We start from the raw sequence: 15,080 nt of genomic DNA, 5'->3' as shown, positions 1-15,080 counted from the left end.
ATAACTAGTAAGGAGGTTGAATCAGTAATCAAAAATATCTCCACAAAGAAAAGCCCTGGACATGATAGATTCACTGGAATTCTACCAAACATTTAAAGAAAAACTAATCCTTCACAAACTTTTCCCAAAAATTGAAGAGGGAAGACTTCCTAACTCATTCTATGAGGCCAAAGACACCATTAAAAAAACCTAGAGGCCAATATCCCTTATGAACATTGATGCAAAAATCCCCCCCCAAAAAGAAAAAAACAGCAAACTGAACTCAGCATGATATTCACACACACACACACACACACACACACACACACACACACACAGAGGAATACTATTCAGCCATAAAAAAGAAGGAAATCCTGCCATTTATGACAACATGGGTGACCTTGAGGACATTATGCTAAGTGAAGTAAGTCAGACAGAGAAAGACAAATACCGTATGATCTCACTTATATGTGGAATATATAGGAGAAAAACATGGTTCAAAAGGATACATGCATCCCAATGTTCATTGCAGAACTGTTTACAGTAGCCAAGACATGGAAGCAACCTAAATGTCCATCTACAGAGGAATGGATAAAGAAGTTGTAGTACATATATACAATGGAATATTACTCAGTCACTAAAAAGAATGAAATAACGCTATTTGCAGCAATATGGATGGACCCAGAGATTGTCATACTGAGTGAGGTAAGTCAGACAAAGAGAAATATCATATCACTTATATGCAGAATCTAAAAAAATAATGATACAAATGAACTTATTTACAAAACAGAAACAGACTCACAGACTTAGAGAATGAACTTATGGTTACCAGGGGGAAGGGTGGGGGGGAGGGAAAGTTAGGGAGTCTGCGATTGACATGTACACACTGCTATATTTAAAATAAATAACCAACAAGGAAAATAAAAAATAAGAGACTGAACCTTAGTCCATTGGGTTTTATCCCCAAAGCCTCCATTTTTTTAACTAAATATGTTGAGTTTTAAATGTTTATAACTTGAATGCTGGATGTATAAGAATAAACAGGAAAAATGTAAATAAATTTTTAAAAGCTGGAAAAGTAAGATAAACCTAAAGTAAATATAAGAAAAGAAATAATAAAAGAAATCAATTATTGTAAAAGCAAGCACAATAAACAGTTATTGGACCAAAAAAAAAATACCAAAAAAATCAATTAAATAGAAAACAGACAACCAATAGTGAAAATCAATGAAACCAAAGCTGGTTCTTTTATTATAAAATATAACACATCACAAAAGTGCACATACACAGAAAACACACAGTGCAACGATTTACCAGTGAACACCTTGTAAGTACCACTTGATCAAGAAATAAAACACAACCAATACCCAGGGTCTCCCTCCACATCCTGTCCCTTCCCAATCATTAACCTCTCCATCCCTCTCAAACTAATCTCTATGCAAACTTTTTTGCAAATAACTTCCTTGCTTTCATTATAGTTTTACCACCTAAGAATGTGTCTCTGAAGTCTAGAATTGAGTTTTACCTGTTTTTATTAAACTTCATATAATAACACAGTATGTATTAGATGTGTTTGCTTGCCATTCACATATCTTCTTTAGTTAAATGTTCAATTTTTTTTAACTGAGTTATCTTTGAAACTATCAATACAATTGATAAACCTCAAGCTAAACTGATCAAGATAGATACAAATAACCAGTATCAGCAACGAAAGAACTGGCATAACTACAAGTGCTACAGACATTAAAAGAATAAGGAAATATTATTAAAAACCTTTTAGTAATTAATTTGACAACCTAGTTTACATAAAGTGACTTATCCAGCTAGGTGTGTGGGAATATTCCAAAATAAACAGTTGAAATGTCTTACCTTTCAAAAACCTTCAGAACTGTCCTTAGACCTGTGTTTATCCTGAAGTCAATTTGAAAGAGAGGCTAAACATATCAATTTATCTCAAAAAACATCTTTGGGCTTCCCTGGTGGTGCAGTGGTTGAGAGTCCGCCTGCCGATGCAGGGGACACGGGTTCGTGCCCCGGTTCGGGAAGATCCCACATGCCGCGGAGCGGCTGGGCCCGTGAGCCATGGCCGCTGAGCCTGCGCATCCGGAGCCTGTGCTCCGCAACGGGAGAGGCCACAACAGTGAGAGGCCCGCATACCGAAAAAAAAAAAAAATCTTTAAGTGCCTACGACGTACACTACCATTAAGGATTCATATTAAAGACATGGTCTTTTCTCATAGTCCTGCAATCTTCATTTGGCTCAGTGACTCCTGGAAAAACAAACAAGAATAAGAGACAACACTAGATTTATTAAAGATCATAATGCTATCATTTATTGGAGGAAAAAAGCAAAAAAAAAAAAAAGAATTGTTTTGTGACATTTGGGGGAAAAAAACAGCTTACTTAACAGTAAAATTCTTTCTCTGAAATGAGTTAGTAAAAAGAAAACAATCTTCACTGTATGAAACAGCATCTCAAGGTAGGAAAGGCTGCACACAAGAATATATTTTGCGATATGAAAATTTAGGTATGCCACCAGCAGCATTCAAAATTAGCTGAGTATCTATACAATTACAAAAACTGACGTTTTAACAAAGTGTTTTAAAAGGTCATCATACTAAAACAGGCACAATGTTCTGAAAGCATATAAATTCCCCATGGGCTTTTGAGCATCCTTACCCTCAACTGCACAATCAGAATGTACAAAAGCAGTGAAAGATCAGAGTTCAGAGGTTTTAATTTTTTTGTTTTCCTTGTTCCAAATGGCAAAGTCAAGCACAAATACTGAAAAAGGCAAAATAAGCACTTCTCATAGCAAAAAGACCACAAGATTGCATGTAAACTATGGTTCTCCTTTAAGACATTACACAAGGTTCATCTGTACTTAAGGCTCATTATTTCTTCTTGCAGTATGGTAGTTCAACAGGCAGAGGGCAACATTCTCTGACAAGTCTCAATTTGGTCTCAAAGGATACCTCCCAAGGAGCCACAAGGATATTAAGTCTAGGCAGCCATTTATATAAGGGAACTTTTGTCCATGCTATGTCTATTTTTTGGTGCTGTTTATTAAGTGTAGTGTCATCACTTTGTTGTGAATATCCACATCAGTAGTAATTGTTTATTATGATGCTGTGGACTGACCTTTCACTCCAAATAGCTGTGTTCCTCCTGTCTAGTGAACACACTCTTCCCTGCTTTCAGCTCATCCCGTCTATAGAAAATGTTTTGTACATTTCCAAGCCCACCGTCAGTTTATCAGCTCCTGCTAAGAAGGACATAATTTTATTCAGTCAATTTACATTAACAAAGGCTCTGACGGACCATGGGCTCTGCTCACAGGCTCTGTGGTGAGACCTCTGCCGGTGCTTTGCGAGGCCCTTTGTGAGGTCAAGGGACAGAAATCTGAGCCATCAACAGCAAAGCTTAAGTGTACCAGGGGCTTAGGAGTGTCACCTATGCATTCAAGGTAGAACTAGAAATAACCGAAAAGGGGGACTAAACGCCCTATCTCAAGTAAACTGGAGGCAAAAACACTGCACGGCACTCTCCTCTTCACTTGACAAAAAATCCTCCAGATCTCAGAACTGCATAAAATGATGAATTAGAAGGTGCTTGAAAGTCACATGATTTAATCCCCCAGCTTTTTAAATAGAAATTGCTAAAAAATTTAGACTTCTCAATGTAAATTCTTTTGTTAATCTTACCTAGAGCTACACAGGTATCAATCAGTATTTAACTTCAGGTGAAGGTCTGTTCGCTTCTTTAAAAATGCTATCTGCAAGGAAGCTACTGCACATCTTCAAACTTATCTTAAAAAGCCTTGGATTTTTAAAACCAAAAGAACAATGCCTGTAATCTAGCAACATGGCTCTATAAACCTTAAACACTGATTTCTGTCGTTGTTGCTGATTTGCTGAACATGAAGTTGAAGGATGGGTTGTGGATTTTGAAGTATCTGTAATCCTACAGCAGACTCTAGTCAGAAGTTAGCTAAGGAAAGAGACAAGGAGGCAAGACTGGTGTAGGCGGCCCCATAGAAAACGGACTCCACGGCCACAGGGCTGCAGCTCCATTCCCTAATTCATCACACGTGTTCTAACACATGTCACTCTCGGGGAGCTATCAAAAGCAGAAGCAGCCAAACCGGTATGCCCACACCTCTTTTGGGTTTTTTTTAAGGTATGACCCACTTCTTAATTATCTTTTCTAACAGAAGTATCCAAAGGTAATTTTATTTAGAGGCATTTCATGATTGTATTTCCTGCTCCCTGAGCATGTACTGATTAGGGTGGAAGGTAGCACTCAGGTGGATAACCCACAGTCACCATACAGGTGTGATGCACAGGAGCTCCAAGCGCTGAGACAGTGAAGCCGGTGAGAATGCCCAGCTGCGGAGAGTGGTCGGTCCTTCCCAAGGACAAGACAGCCTGTCTGTGGGAGGGAGGGAGAGCAGGAACCTCGGCCGGGTCTCAGCAGCAGTGGCCACAGGCAAAGCCACGCAGAGGGGCTGGAGAGCCAGAGGTTCCCCTGAGCACATCGGGCAAAAGGGGAGACCTCTTAGACAGCGAGACAGGAGGAGATGGGACGCAGCGAGTTAGTAAACAGACCCGTCCAGTCTCTAAGGGGTGGGGAGAAGGCAGAGAGGGCCAAGAGCACTGGAAGCCGGCTCTCCAAGTCTGGAGAGCAGTGCTGCTCCCAACACAGCGGTCACAGGCAAACACGGCCAGGGAAGAGCGTTCAGGCCAGCGCTCCCACCCAGCTGTTGGAAGCACAGCCTTGCACGAACACGTTCCTTGTCTACAAAAGAGCTGCCTCAGCGGTTCCCTTCATTCCGAAACGCAAGGATCTCTCCTTCACCCAGCAGTGAACGGGGTAGCAGACGAGGCAGGGGAGCAGGGAAACAGAGACCACGACCAACCACAGGACCTAAAACCCTAACTCTCCACTCCTCATCTCACCCACGAGGCTGCTTTTAACCAGCACAGTTGCTTGGTAACAGCTTTCAGCATATCTGAAATGGATTTCTTACTCCTACAGGCCGGCAGACAAAAACAAGTAGGGAAGCAACCAATGGGTAAGGCGGCAGAAGGAAACATTTCGGAGTCTGGAAGATCCTGGAAAGCGGGATCACCCACAAGCTGCCGAGGCGTCCGGACTGGAGCTGTCTGAACAAACTGGCCACAGGCCTCCAGAGTTAAGGCAAAGCAGGAGCTTTCACGCAAGAGCTAGCGCCCTCGGCTGGTGAGATCTGGTACAGACCGCTTACCCGCTCTGAGACTGTTCCTTCTCTAATAATGGACACAAGACTGCTAGCCTGGCAAAGTGATTGTGAATATTCTACAAGAGAGTGCATGGCAATGTCTACAGTGCCGGACACGTACTACCAAATAAGCTTTTTTAGATAAATTAATGGCCAGAGATAGTCACCCTATCACCTTCAATGGTCATCCATTATTTCCGGGATGAAATAATAATACCCACCTTTTAGGGAGATATCATTAACCTATGCTGGGCCCCATGCTAAGCACTTGACAAGTTTCTCATTGACATCCTGTGATGATCCAGCAGGAATCATTATCCCCATTATTTTTAAACAGATGAGCGACGTGAGGACCAGAGGTTAAGGAACTTGTTCAACATGACACTAGCCAGGTGACTGAACCACAACTCACACCCAGACCCGTTTCATAGCCCACATTCACCACCACTACATTATACAGGCCTGGTGACATCTTAACCTCATGTCTCACAAAGTCAAGTCCAGCCTCTGAAAAGGGCCCAGAGGGGTCAGCCTTTTAGGTGTATTACTCCAGGCTATTTGAAGCTCATAGTGACCAGGCTAGCCTCACATCAGCTCTAAAGAGAGGACGACTTCTGACCGCCTTCACAGAGCCCTTCTGAGATCTGAGCTGTCTCCTGGAAGCACCTGGACTGTGAAGGAACCCCACGCAAGCCAGACGGTAGCGTATACTTCCTACTCCTGGCTGAAGGTAGGTTAGGGGCCTCAGCAGAAGACAGGATGCCCTCAACAGCCTAGAAAAGGACCCAGTAACACTGGCTCCACACTCTGGCCCCGTCAGGCCTGTTCATACCTCCCCAGTTCAGAGGAAAAGCCTCACCGGTCTGAGGTCTTGGCTGCAGCAGGAAAATGAATTCAGCAGTCAGCCACAAGCAAGGAGACAAGCAGTGGACCACTGCCTTTGGTTTGAAGACTCCCAGAGCAAGAGCCTGAGCGGACCGGCCAACCTAGGAGAAGAGAAAGGCAAACCCAGACTTCTCCTCTGGAGGTGACTTTGGAGGTCCTGTAATGCCAAGAACTCCAACGATCAAGATAGAGCATTCTGATGGTCAGGCCGCAAGGAAGAGCTAAAGGGCACAAAAGGCCTGATGGAGATCCTACAGATCCAAGAGGAAGCTTCCCAAAGGGAGACTGAGCAGGAGAAGATACAATGACGTAGAGAGATTGCAACCAGAAAAGGCACAGGCTTGGCTGATGAAAACAGGGAAAAGAGTTACAGGAGGTAACACCAGAGCCACACCGGGAAAACACGGTGTCATGAAGGGGACCGAAGCTGGGGCACCCAGGCTTGGGGCTCAGTTCTGCCATCGACTGTGGCTTTGGGCGGATCTCGTAACTTCTCTGAGCCTCGATTTCCTTGACTTGCCTAGTGGAATAACAATCCCTGCTTCATCACAAGGCCCTTACGAGGAACTAGACAAGATCAGGGACATGAAAGCATTTTGTCTGTGGCCAGACATCAAGCTGCAATACGGCCACCCCACAGCCCCTGGTGTCTTCTCCCCGTTTCCAGCACAGGCTCCACTGCAAACGCTGGACTGTTTAAAGGTCACTGCGCAGGCGTGCCTACTTCCCGCTGGCTCCACAGTGGGGGTCTGTCTTCCCACCTACTCTCCCCTGGCCCCGTTCTAGGGGAGAATGGAAAACAACATCAGTTTAAAAGCAAACATTTATAAATAATGGGGGGAAAAATACAGCAGAGAGCAGCAAGATTTTTCACCTCCTACCAGGTCTCGTCCAAAAGGAAGCAGTAGTGTTTGCTGCTGCTGCTTTGTTCTCTCTCAATCTCGTTCCAAGAGGTCAAGAGTAAAGATTCGTGGCGGGGAGAAAGAAAACCCCAAGAGAAAAACAGGGTGCACTGAAGGTTAGAAAATACATTCTATGGGCAGGTGTGGAATCAGGACAGCAAAGGAGCCACGGCTCAGGTCTAAAAACCAGACACATCACCAAAAAGTGCTCCTTTTCTACTTCAGTCCACGGCCAGACTCTCCACGGGCTCGTGTGCTGTTGTCAGGTGGGCAGAAACACTTGTTCCCAGACACCAGAGGGGCAGGGGTGACGGATGCCACGCTGAGGAACGAATCTACGAAGTCCCTGGAGACCCCCAAACTCTATCCCTTCCTGTTGCACCCCTGAGACTCCAACAGGGCGGCCTGTTGCCAGCTGGGAATCACTGGCTCCCAAGGCTTATCTGCTGCTGCTGAACAAGGTTTTTATTGACGAGAACTCAGTGGAACCCCATGCAAAGGCGCCTGAGGAAGATTCCACTCCATCAGATACAGAACCCACCTCTCATATCGTGCTACAGACATTTGAGTTTGGGAACACGCCGTTGCCTCCAAAAGCAACCCTCAGGTGTTCAGAATGCAAGCAGCATGTCGCTGCAAGATCAAAGGCACATGTCTGTGAGACAGAGATTTAGAAGATATTTACAACACGGTCCACGAGCTTCCATCCACCATGCCTTCCAAAGCTTTGCAAAACCGGCCGTATGTTATGCAAGACATACAGCAAAACACTTCTTCACAGCGTCCCTAGGAAGAAAAAACACAAAGATAAATGGGAGATCATCACTCCAAAGGCTCCTGGAAGTGGTAAAGACCTTCCCTGAGATTTTCTGGGCACCCAGAGTAGCACGCTGCAGGGCAGAAAGCACCCAGACCATGGGGTCAGGTCTACATGGCATCAAACCTCAGCTTCAACATCTACTAGGGATTTGCCTTATTTGAGTATCCAATTCCTCATCTGTAAAAGGGCACGTCCCCACTTACCCTGTAGACCAGTCTGGGAATTAGTGCATGGAACAGAGTAGGTATTTAATAAAGAATAGCTACCATGACCATCAGAGGAAAAGATAGAAAGAAAGTGGAAACTATCTAAAACCAAGAAATTAGTCAGGACTGTATACTTCAATATCAACCAGAATCACAGAATGCACCGAAAGCATTAAGTCAAATAGGTGCTAGGGCCTTTCTCCTTTCTAAGCAAGCAGCAGAAACTTGTTAAGGGACATCTTGCAGGAGTTCCCTAGCACAGGGAGCCCTCTATAGGTACCCAGCGCTTGCTACCCTGATGTATGAGCCCTATCTATCCCAGGCACCTGCTCCTTGGAATTCAGTGTAGAGCGTGCAAGGAAAGTGTGAGGGCTCAGCAAATCACTCTTCTATTCAAGCAGGCGCATCCATCCCACCACCATATCGGCCATGTTCTAGGGCTTCTCCCCCCAGTTCTACTCCTTGTGTTCTCAGCTGCATTTGGGCCAAGGACACTGGAGTCACACGAGGGAGGGAGGGAGGGAGGGAGCATGAGAGAATGCATTTGCATGAGTGTGCGCTGCATGTTACTATCAAGGTAATTCTAGGACAGCATGTCTTAAGATACGCTCTGCACTGAAGTCCCCGCAGATGCTCTGCACGAGAAAGGGTTTTAGGGACAAATAAGATCCCTTGTGGCAGCTCACAATACACATAGTAAAGGACCCGGAAAGCCTACTCACAAAGCCACCCAGCCGCCTTTAACGTGACGGGCTGGTTAACTTCTCATCTAATTAGTCACTCGCCACCATCTCCTGATCGCTGTCAGCAACAGCCTTGGAAGGCCTACGCCTGTTCTACCTCTTTCCCAGCTCTCGCACATTTCTCATTGCCTCAACACTGTTAAGGAAAAGCCTCTTTTTAGTTAACAGGTCAGGAAAGAGAAGAATGGAAATTAAATGGTGACATGAGAACAGAGTCAGAGGCAAAGATCCCTGAAAGTGCTCATTAAAGGAGGTTTGGAGGTCAGAAGCTCGGAGTGAGAAGGGGACAACCCAAGTCCGTTATCACGAGTCCGTTCAGGCCGGGGGGGGGGGGGCGCGGGGGGGCGGGGGTCAAGTGAGTTGCTCAAGGTCACACTGCTAATTAGGAAACCCTGGTCCTCCAGAGTCCTGGCCCTGCTTACTTTCCCTTTATGAATTCTTTTCTGAAATGTTCCCATCAGTCGGATAGTATAAGAAAACAAGCATGAACGTAGACCCCCTCCATCCCTTGCTCAGCGATATTAAGGGGATATTCACCTTTAGGAAAATCTCCTCACACCTACAGGTGAAAAGAGTGATAATGCGCATATACATACTGTCTATCACAGCAGAATGTTCCCAGAGCCAGGAATCGGTAGACCTGGGTCAATGCCCATCACTGGTTGTATTATGGGTGGGGGGTGGGGGTGGGCATTAGCTCACTAATCTATAAAATAGGTGTCTAACATCTGCCTATTCGTCTCAAAGGATTTTCATAAAGATAAAACAGCATGAACTCTCTGAAAGCACCCTAAACTAAAAGGCCCCATGCAAACTATCATCATCCCCAAATGACAGACATTATAATCCTAAAGACAGTCTTACCTTGCGAATGGTATGTAGGAAAGGCTATACCTACAATGAAGAACAAACAAAAGATCAAGTCAAATGAAGGGAGTGGAAGATTACACAGTGGACTGGGTGTCTGAGCTGCAAGACCCTCTCCGTCCTCAGTGTGGAGGGTGCGTGCGCACACGCACACACACATGCGCGCGCGCGTGCTGTGCCATGTGCATAACAGGGAAGGGGGTGTCATGTGTAGCCGAAGTAGGAGGGCAGAAGGCCCGTATGGGGACAACTCTGTCACCTCAGCCTCACGGGGTTACTGCTTTAACCACATGAGCCGGCAGCATGACCCTCGACGGGCAGATTCCGGATATCCAGATGACCTAGAAGCCCTATTCTAAAGGAACCTCACAGAAAATCCAGATCCGCTGCCCTCTAATATGTTACAAGTTCGCAACAGAATACAACTTCTACCCCATTGGGATACATTTTCCGCTCTATGCCTATTAATTTTTTTTTTTTTTTCTTTTTGCGGTATGCGGGCCTCTCACTGTTGTGGCCTCTCCCGTTGCGGAGCACAGGCTCCGGATGCGCAGGCCCAGCGGCCATGGCTCACGGGCCCAGCCGCTCCGCGGCATATGGGATCCTCCCAGACCGGGGCACGAACCCGTATCCCCTGCATCGGCAGGCGGACTCTCAACCACTGCGCCACCAGGGAGGCCCTATGCCTATTAATTTTAAAAGAAGAGAAAAGAGAACAGGAAAAGAAAAAAAAAAAAAAAAACGCACTACCAACTGCCCTATGGATGAAGGTATAAGCAAGCTATGATTCTTTAAGAACCCAAGCCCACAGATATCTTGGCGGTCCCAGTTAGCTCAGCCTCCTCGCCCAGATCGGAACCACAGTGGGGAGGAAGCTGGCCACGCCCCCAAAGACCAGGCCTGGGTGTCAGGCCGGCTGGAAGCCAATCAACTCTAAGAAGGCACATAGAGTGGGAACACATCAGGGTTGGAATAGGGCCATCTGCCTGTGCACATATGAACGCTGAACCTTTAAAAAATGGCTTCAGAATCAGTCTACATGCGAAGAAAGGCATGTGTATGTAGGGACTAATTTCTGCCCCGAGAAGAAAACCAAAATATAAACATAAACCATCACACCAGGCCCTTTCAGTACCCACTACCACACTGTATGTGTCACATTAAAATCAGGCCATCATTCCCCTCCGTAGCTGACACTCACCACTTGGAATCAATAAAAGCTGACTTACTTGGAATAAATTCCAAAGGGCATTTTGAAAGTACATTTATTCAAAAGTCCAAAATTACTAAAAGGAAGGATGGGTGTTAAGCTTGCAGTCTCAAGATCCATTTCTATCAAATAAGACAACATTTGATCCTTGGAAGCTTTAAAACTTTCACAGTCTTTCTTTCTTTCTTCGCATTAGAGCCAACATTTTTTCCCAAAGTAGATCAAGTCACATTTTTATGAAACTGTTCTGGCAGATATCACCCCTTGATAAACTGTGAACATATTATAGAAACGTCTCAGAAGCTATTGATTCCATACGTGCCAGCACCCCCTTACTTTGACGTTGGACAGTTTGAAATGGCCATGAAGCTACAGCCCCATCCATGGCTCTGAATGATGATGTCTCCAGTGGTCCTTTCACTATGCATGGCCCCTAGGGCACAACTCCCTGGTTTTGCTACGGCGCACAGCCACACGGTTTTCCATTTCATCAGTCACCGCTCCTCATCTACTGCTGACAATTCACTCTTTGTCCTTCTGTTAAATGACTCATCCCACCACAAATGTAACACTCGCGATTTTCCTTACCAGTTTCCTTTTTCTTTAATGCCTGTTTGACTCACAAGCCTCTTTTTACCAGCCCGTACACAACTTCATTGTCCTTGTCCTTACCAAACGTGAGTGGTTGCATAACGTTTGTAACATCTCAAAATCAACCCCGAGCCCAGCAAAAATGCCACAGTGGGCAAAGAGCCTCCCACTACCACTCCAGGCCACTGATGCCACCTACTGGCGGTGGGCTGAGTCGACAGGCTTTGGTGCTCTGTGGTGTCATTTGATTTGCACCATTAAGGATTCTTCAGTTGAAAAGCTTCTGTTTTCCTAATCCTCCTACCCACACCATGTGGGATTTTATCTCCTTCAGCTGCATGAGTCAGAGATCGATGTGGGAAGGGACTGTTGAAAAGGTTACTTACCACGTCAGGGCCAGAGACTGCAAAATGCAGAAGATGAGAGCAAGCCCTCTGTTGTGCCACTGGAAGACAAATGATATGGTTATAGGTACGTGTGTGACAAGAGGCACACACCAAAAAGGTTAAGGAAAATTAAAATACACACTTACCCAAAAGGCAGAACACAGGGTAAGCACAATGCACAACTAGAGACAGAAAGGAAACATTATTTAATTAATACAATGACAATGATAACAGGGAGGGGAAGAAACTGTAAAGACATCATTCTTGACAAACTTACAACAACACATCAAACTGCAGCAATCCGATTCTGTGGTTATCACAGAAACCAAACGCATCCTTCATTTCAAAGCACTGAACCTACCTGAGCACCCATCTTTGGCAGAGGAGTTCAAATCCCAGTGAAATGAAACTGGCCAATAAGGATTCACGTAGATTAAAAAGATAAGGATCGGGCTTCCCTGATGGCACAGTGGTTGAGAGTCCGCCTGCTGATGCAGGGGACACGGGTTCGTGCCCCAGTCCGGGAAGATCCCACGTGCCGCGGAGCGGCTGGGCCCGTGAGCCGTGGCCGCTGAGCCTGCGTGTCCGGAGCCTGTGCTCCACAACGGGAGAGGCCACAACAGTGAGAGGCCCGCGTACCGCAAAAAAAAAAAAAAAAAAAAAAAGAGAGAAGGATCCTCTTCTACTTTCAAATTTTCCCAAAATCTCTGCCCAGCAAACAGAAGCACATTTCTGGTCCACTAGTGTCTGGAGTAGAAAGGGCATGTGAGGACAAAGGTTAACACTAGATGTCAATCTCACAGCCAGAGAGTCAATTATTTGTTTACATGTCACCTAACACTGTCCCTGAGTCCTTTCGTAGTAAGTTCTTTTTGCAAGAGACTTATCCAGGCCATCTACATCCAGGGGTGGCCAAAAACAATTAGTAGTCCAGCTGGCAGTCATGCCTGTCCTCTCCATCCTGCTGTATCAGTAACTACTCAATAAACACGACCGAAATAATTTCTTGGTGTGTAGCATGGTGCCCGATGCTCTGAAAGGACACAAAACAGTAGCAAGTGTGGCCACGGCCTTAGAGAACTTACCCATCTGAACAAATGAGATGTACACAAATGAAACTACAAAGTATGTTGCTCAAGATCTGGACATTGCAATACTGATAACTGCAACAGCAGTCCAGAGGACGTGGTCTGGAATGATGGGATGGTCCCATGGAAGGAAAGGGCCCAAGGAAGGGAGAGACATTCTGGGTTAATGGGACAGGAAGATAGGACAAGACTGAAGACACTGTGGTGAGAGCAGGGAACGGGGGTGCTGGGCCATGAGGAAACCAGACCTGCTTCAGGAAAACGGACAAAAGCAAACAGGATCCCAAAGTCAGAGAATGACAAGGGGAAAAAGCCCATGCTAGGAGACTGGACACCCACTTGAGAGAATGAACCCTGTGTTCCCCAGTCATTCCCTCTAAGCTCTCCTTGTATGTGGCATCACCCACCACCAGGAGGGTGTCAGAGCTCTCTTAGTACCACATGAGTTTGCCAAATTTAGGAAGCAACACCTTCTGGAGGGGCTTTATAGAACTGGCAGTACCTTAACACCAAATGAAACACAAGTCGGCAGAAGAGAGGAAAAATTATTAGATGAAGAATGCTCCCTTCTGCCACAGTGGTTACAGGCATCAGACAGTAAGTCAAGATGAAAGGGAAAAGGATAGAAGTCTTTAGGTTTAAGAGGAAAAAAATTGCAAACAGCAGAAACAAACACTCCTATTTTAGACATCCAGGTAACAGGCAGACCTTACCAGCACCATGATGGTTGCAATCAAACGTGTAGGCTCTGTCATTCGCTTCAGCTGCTTCACTGGTCCCATGAGGAAGACAGTGCTAAGAGGCAAACACACACAAGCCGTTCAGGCCAGAACAGAACCACACGAGGTAAACCAAGGTGCCTCCCCATCACCTCCCCCAGCTCACCTGTGGCAATAATAGCCGTAATAGTAGCTGACACTTGAAAAGCTCTGACTGAGCTAGGCACTGTGCTTCAGGGCCTTTTGTGCCTTATTCTTATTTAGTCCATTAACAATTTATGAAGTTGATTATAGGAACAGTCATCATACTTATTTTGCAGACAAAGAAGCTTAAGTCCAGAAAGGCCTTGTTACTTATCTAAGGCCACCCAACTAGAATACAGTGAGGTTGTAGATGCACGTAGGTCTGACTCCGGAACCACATCCATAACCGCTAGGTTAGAGGACCCCCTCCCTTCCAGGTGCTACCTTGCCTCCTTAACAACCTACCCATGGAAACAAACAAACCAAAGCGACTCAGGTAATGTAAAAAAGAAAAACCACATCTTACAGGCTTAGGTAGTTTATGTTAAAAGGTAGAGCATTTCATTTTCTTTTGTAATCTCCAGAGGATAATTCTAATGCTGATAGGAATATCATCTGTGATGTGTGGAACACTTGCTAATTGCTAGATATCACGTACATGATCTCATTTCATCCCCTCAACAACTCTGTGAATTAGGTATTATGACACTTATTTTAGAGCTGAGAAAATAAAGCTCAGAAAGGTTAATTTACTTATCCAAGATCACACAGCTAAGCCCATGAAAGAGCTGGCATTCCAACCCACATCTATTGGATTCCCAAGCTCCAAAAGACAGCCCCAGCATGCCTTCTGTAGGGATGGAACTTGATAGGTGGCTAGTGAGAAAGAGTAAACACAAATGAAGCAGACACTCACGTCTAACACGGCAAGTGCCAGGGCCAGGTATAGGTCATGCTTCCCGACTCCTGACAGAAACGCCCCGTGTAGCATCACCCCAGGCGTAGCTGGTTTACAGCCAGCATTTAGTACAAGCCAACCAGCAGATGACATTAGCTACTGAGTGTTCTAAAAACAAAAATTTGTTAAATATGTCTACCTCTCTTGGAAGTGCCATTAAGTTTCCATTTGAATTCAAAGCTGCACTCCCAGGTCAAGTGTTTGTGCTGAGTGCACTCTTGAGCCTACGTTGAACAAAAAGCAATAGCCAAGGGTGGCCTTAAAATTAAATGCAGCATTATATACAAAAATATAAAAGATTACAGGTAGAGCCACAAACTCCTAGACACACCCTGGAATAACAATTTGCTCGCTTTATTATCTCCCTGGGCAATGCTTCGAAAAGTTGGTCCCATTAGGATTTGCTAAATAGTTCTTTTGGACTAACCAACACACCCAGATA

The 15,080-nt window shown here is 45.3% G+C and overlaps 1 protein-coding gene across 1 annotated transcript in view; it reads right to left on the bottom strand.

Moving 5' to 3' along the window:
- Positions 1-2,285: 2,285 nt before the first annotated feature.
- SFT2D2 (SFT2 domain containing 2) overlaps positions 2,286-15,080 on the bottom strand; it is a 22,464-nt gene continuing 9,669 nt past the window's right edge. Inside the window, exons 4-8 of the mRNA XM_081218982.1 lie at positions 13,651-13,732; positions 11,996-12,031; positions 11,850-11,908; positions 9,660-9,689; positions 2,286-7,812 (exon numbers count right to left, since the gene is read on the bottom strand). Coding sequence (XP_081075108.1) covers positions 7,773-7,812; positions 9,660-9,689; positions 11,850-11,908; positions 11,996-12,031; positions 13,651-13,732 — 247 coding nt within the window. The 3' untranslated portion in view covers positions 2,286-7,772. The remainder of the gene's footprint in view (positions 7,813-9,659; positions 9,690-11,849; positions 11,909-11,995; positions 12,032-13,650; positions 13,733-15,080) is intronic.

Source organism: Mesoplodon bidens (genome assembly GCF_964165515.1).
Source record: "Mesoplodon bidens genome assembly, chromosome: 2".
Taxonomy (NCBI): domain Eukaryota; kingdom Metazoa; phylum Chordata; class Mammalia; order Artiodactyla; family Ziphiidae; genus Mesoplodon; species Mesoplodon bidens.
Note: the sequence above shows the minus strand (reverse complement) of the source record. Positions and strands in the feature narration are given on the sequence as shown.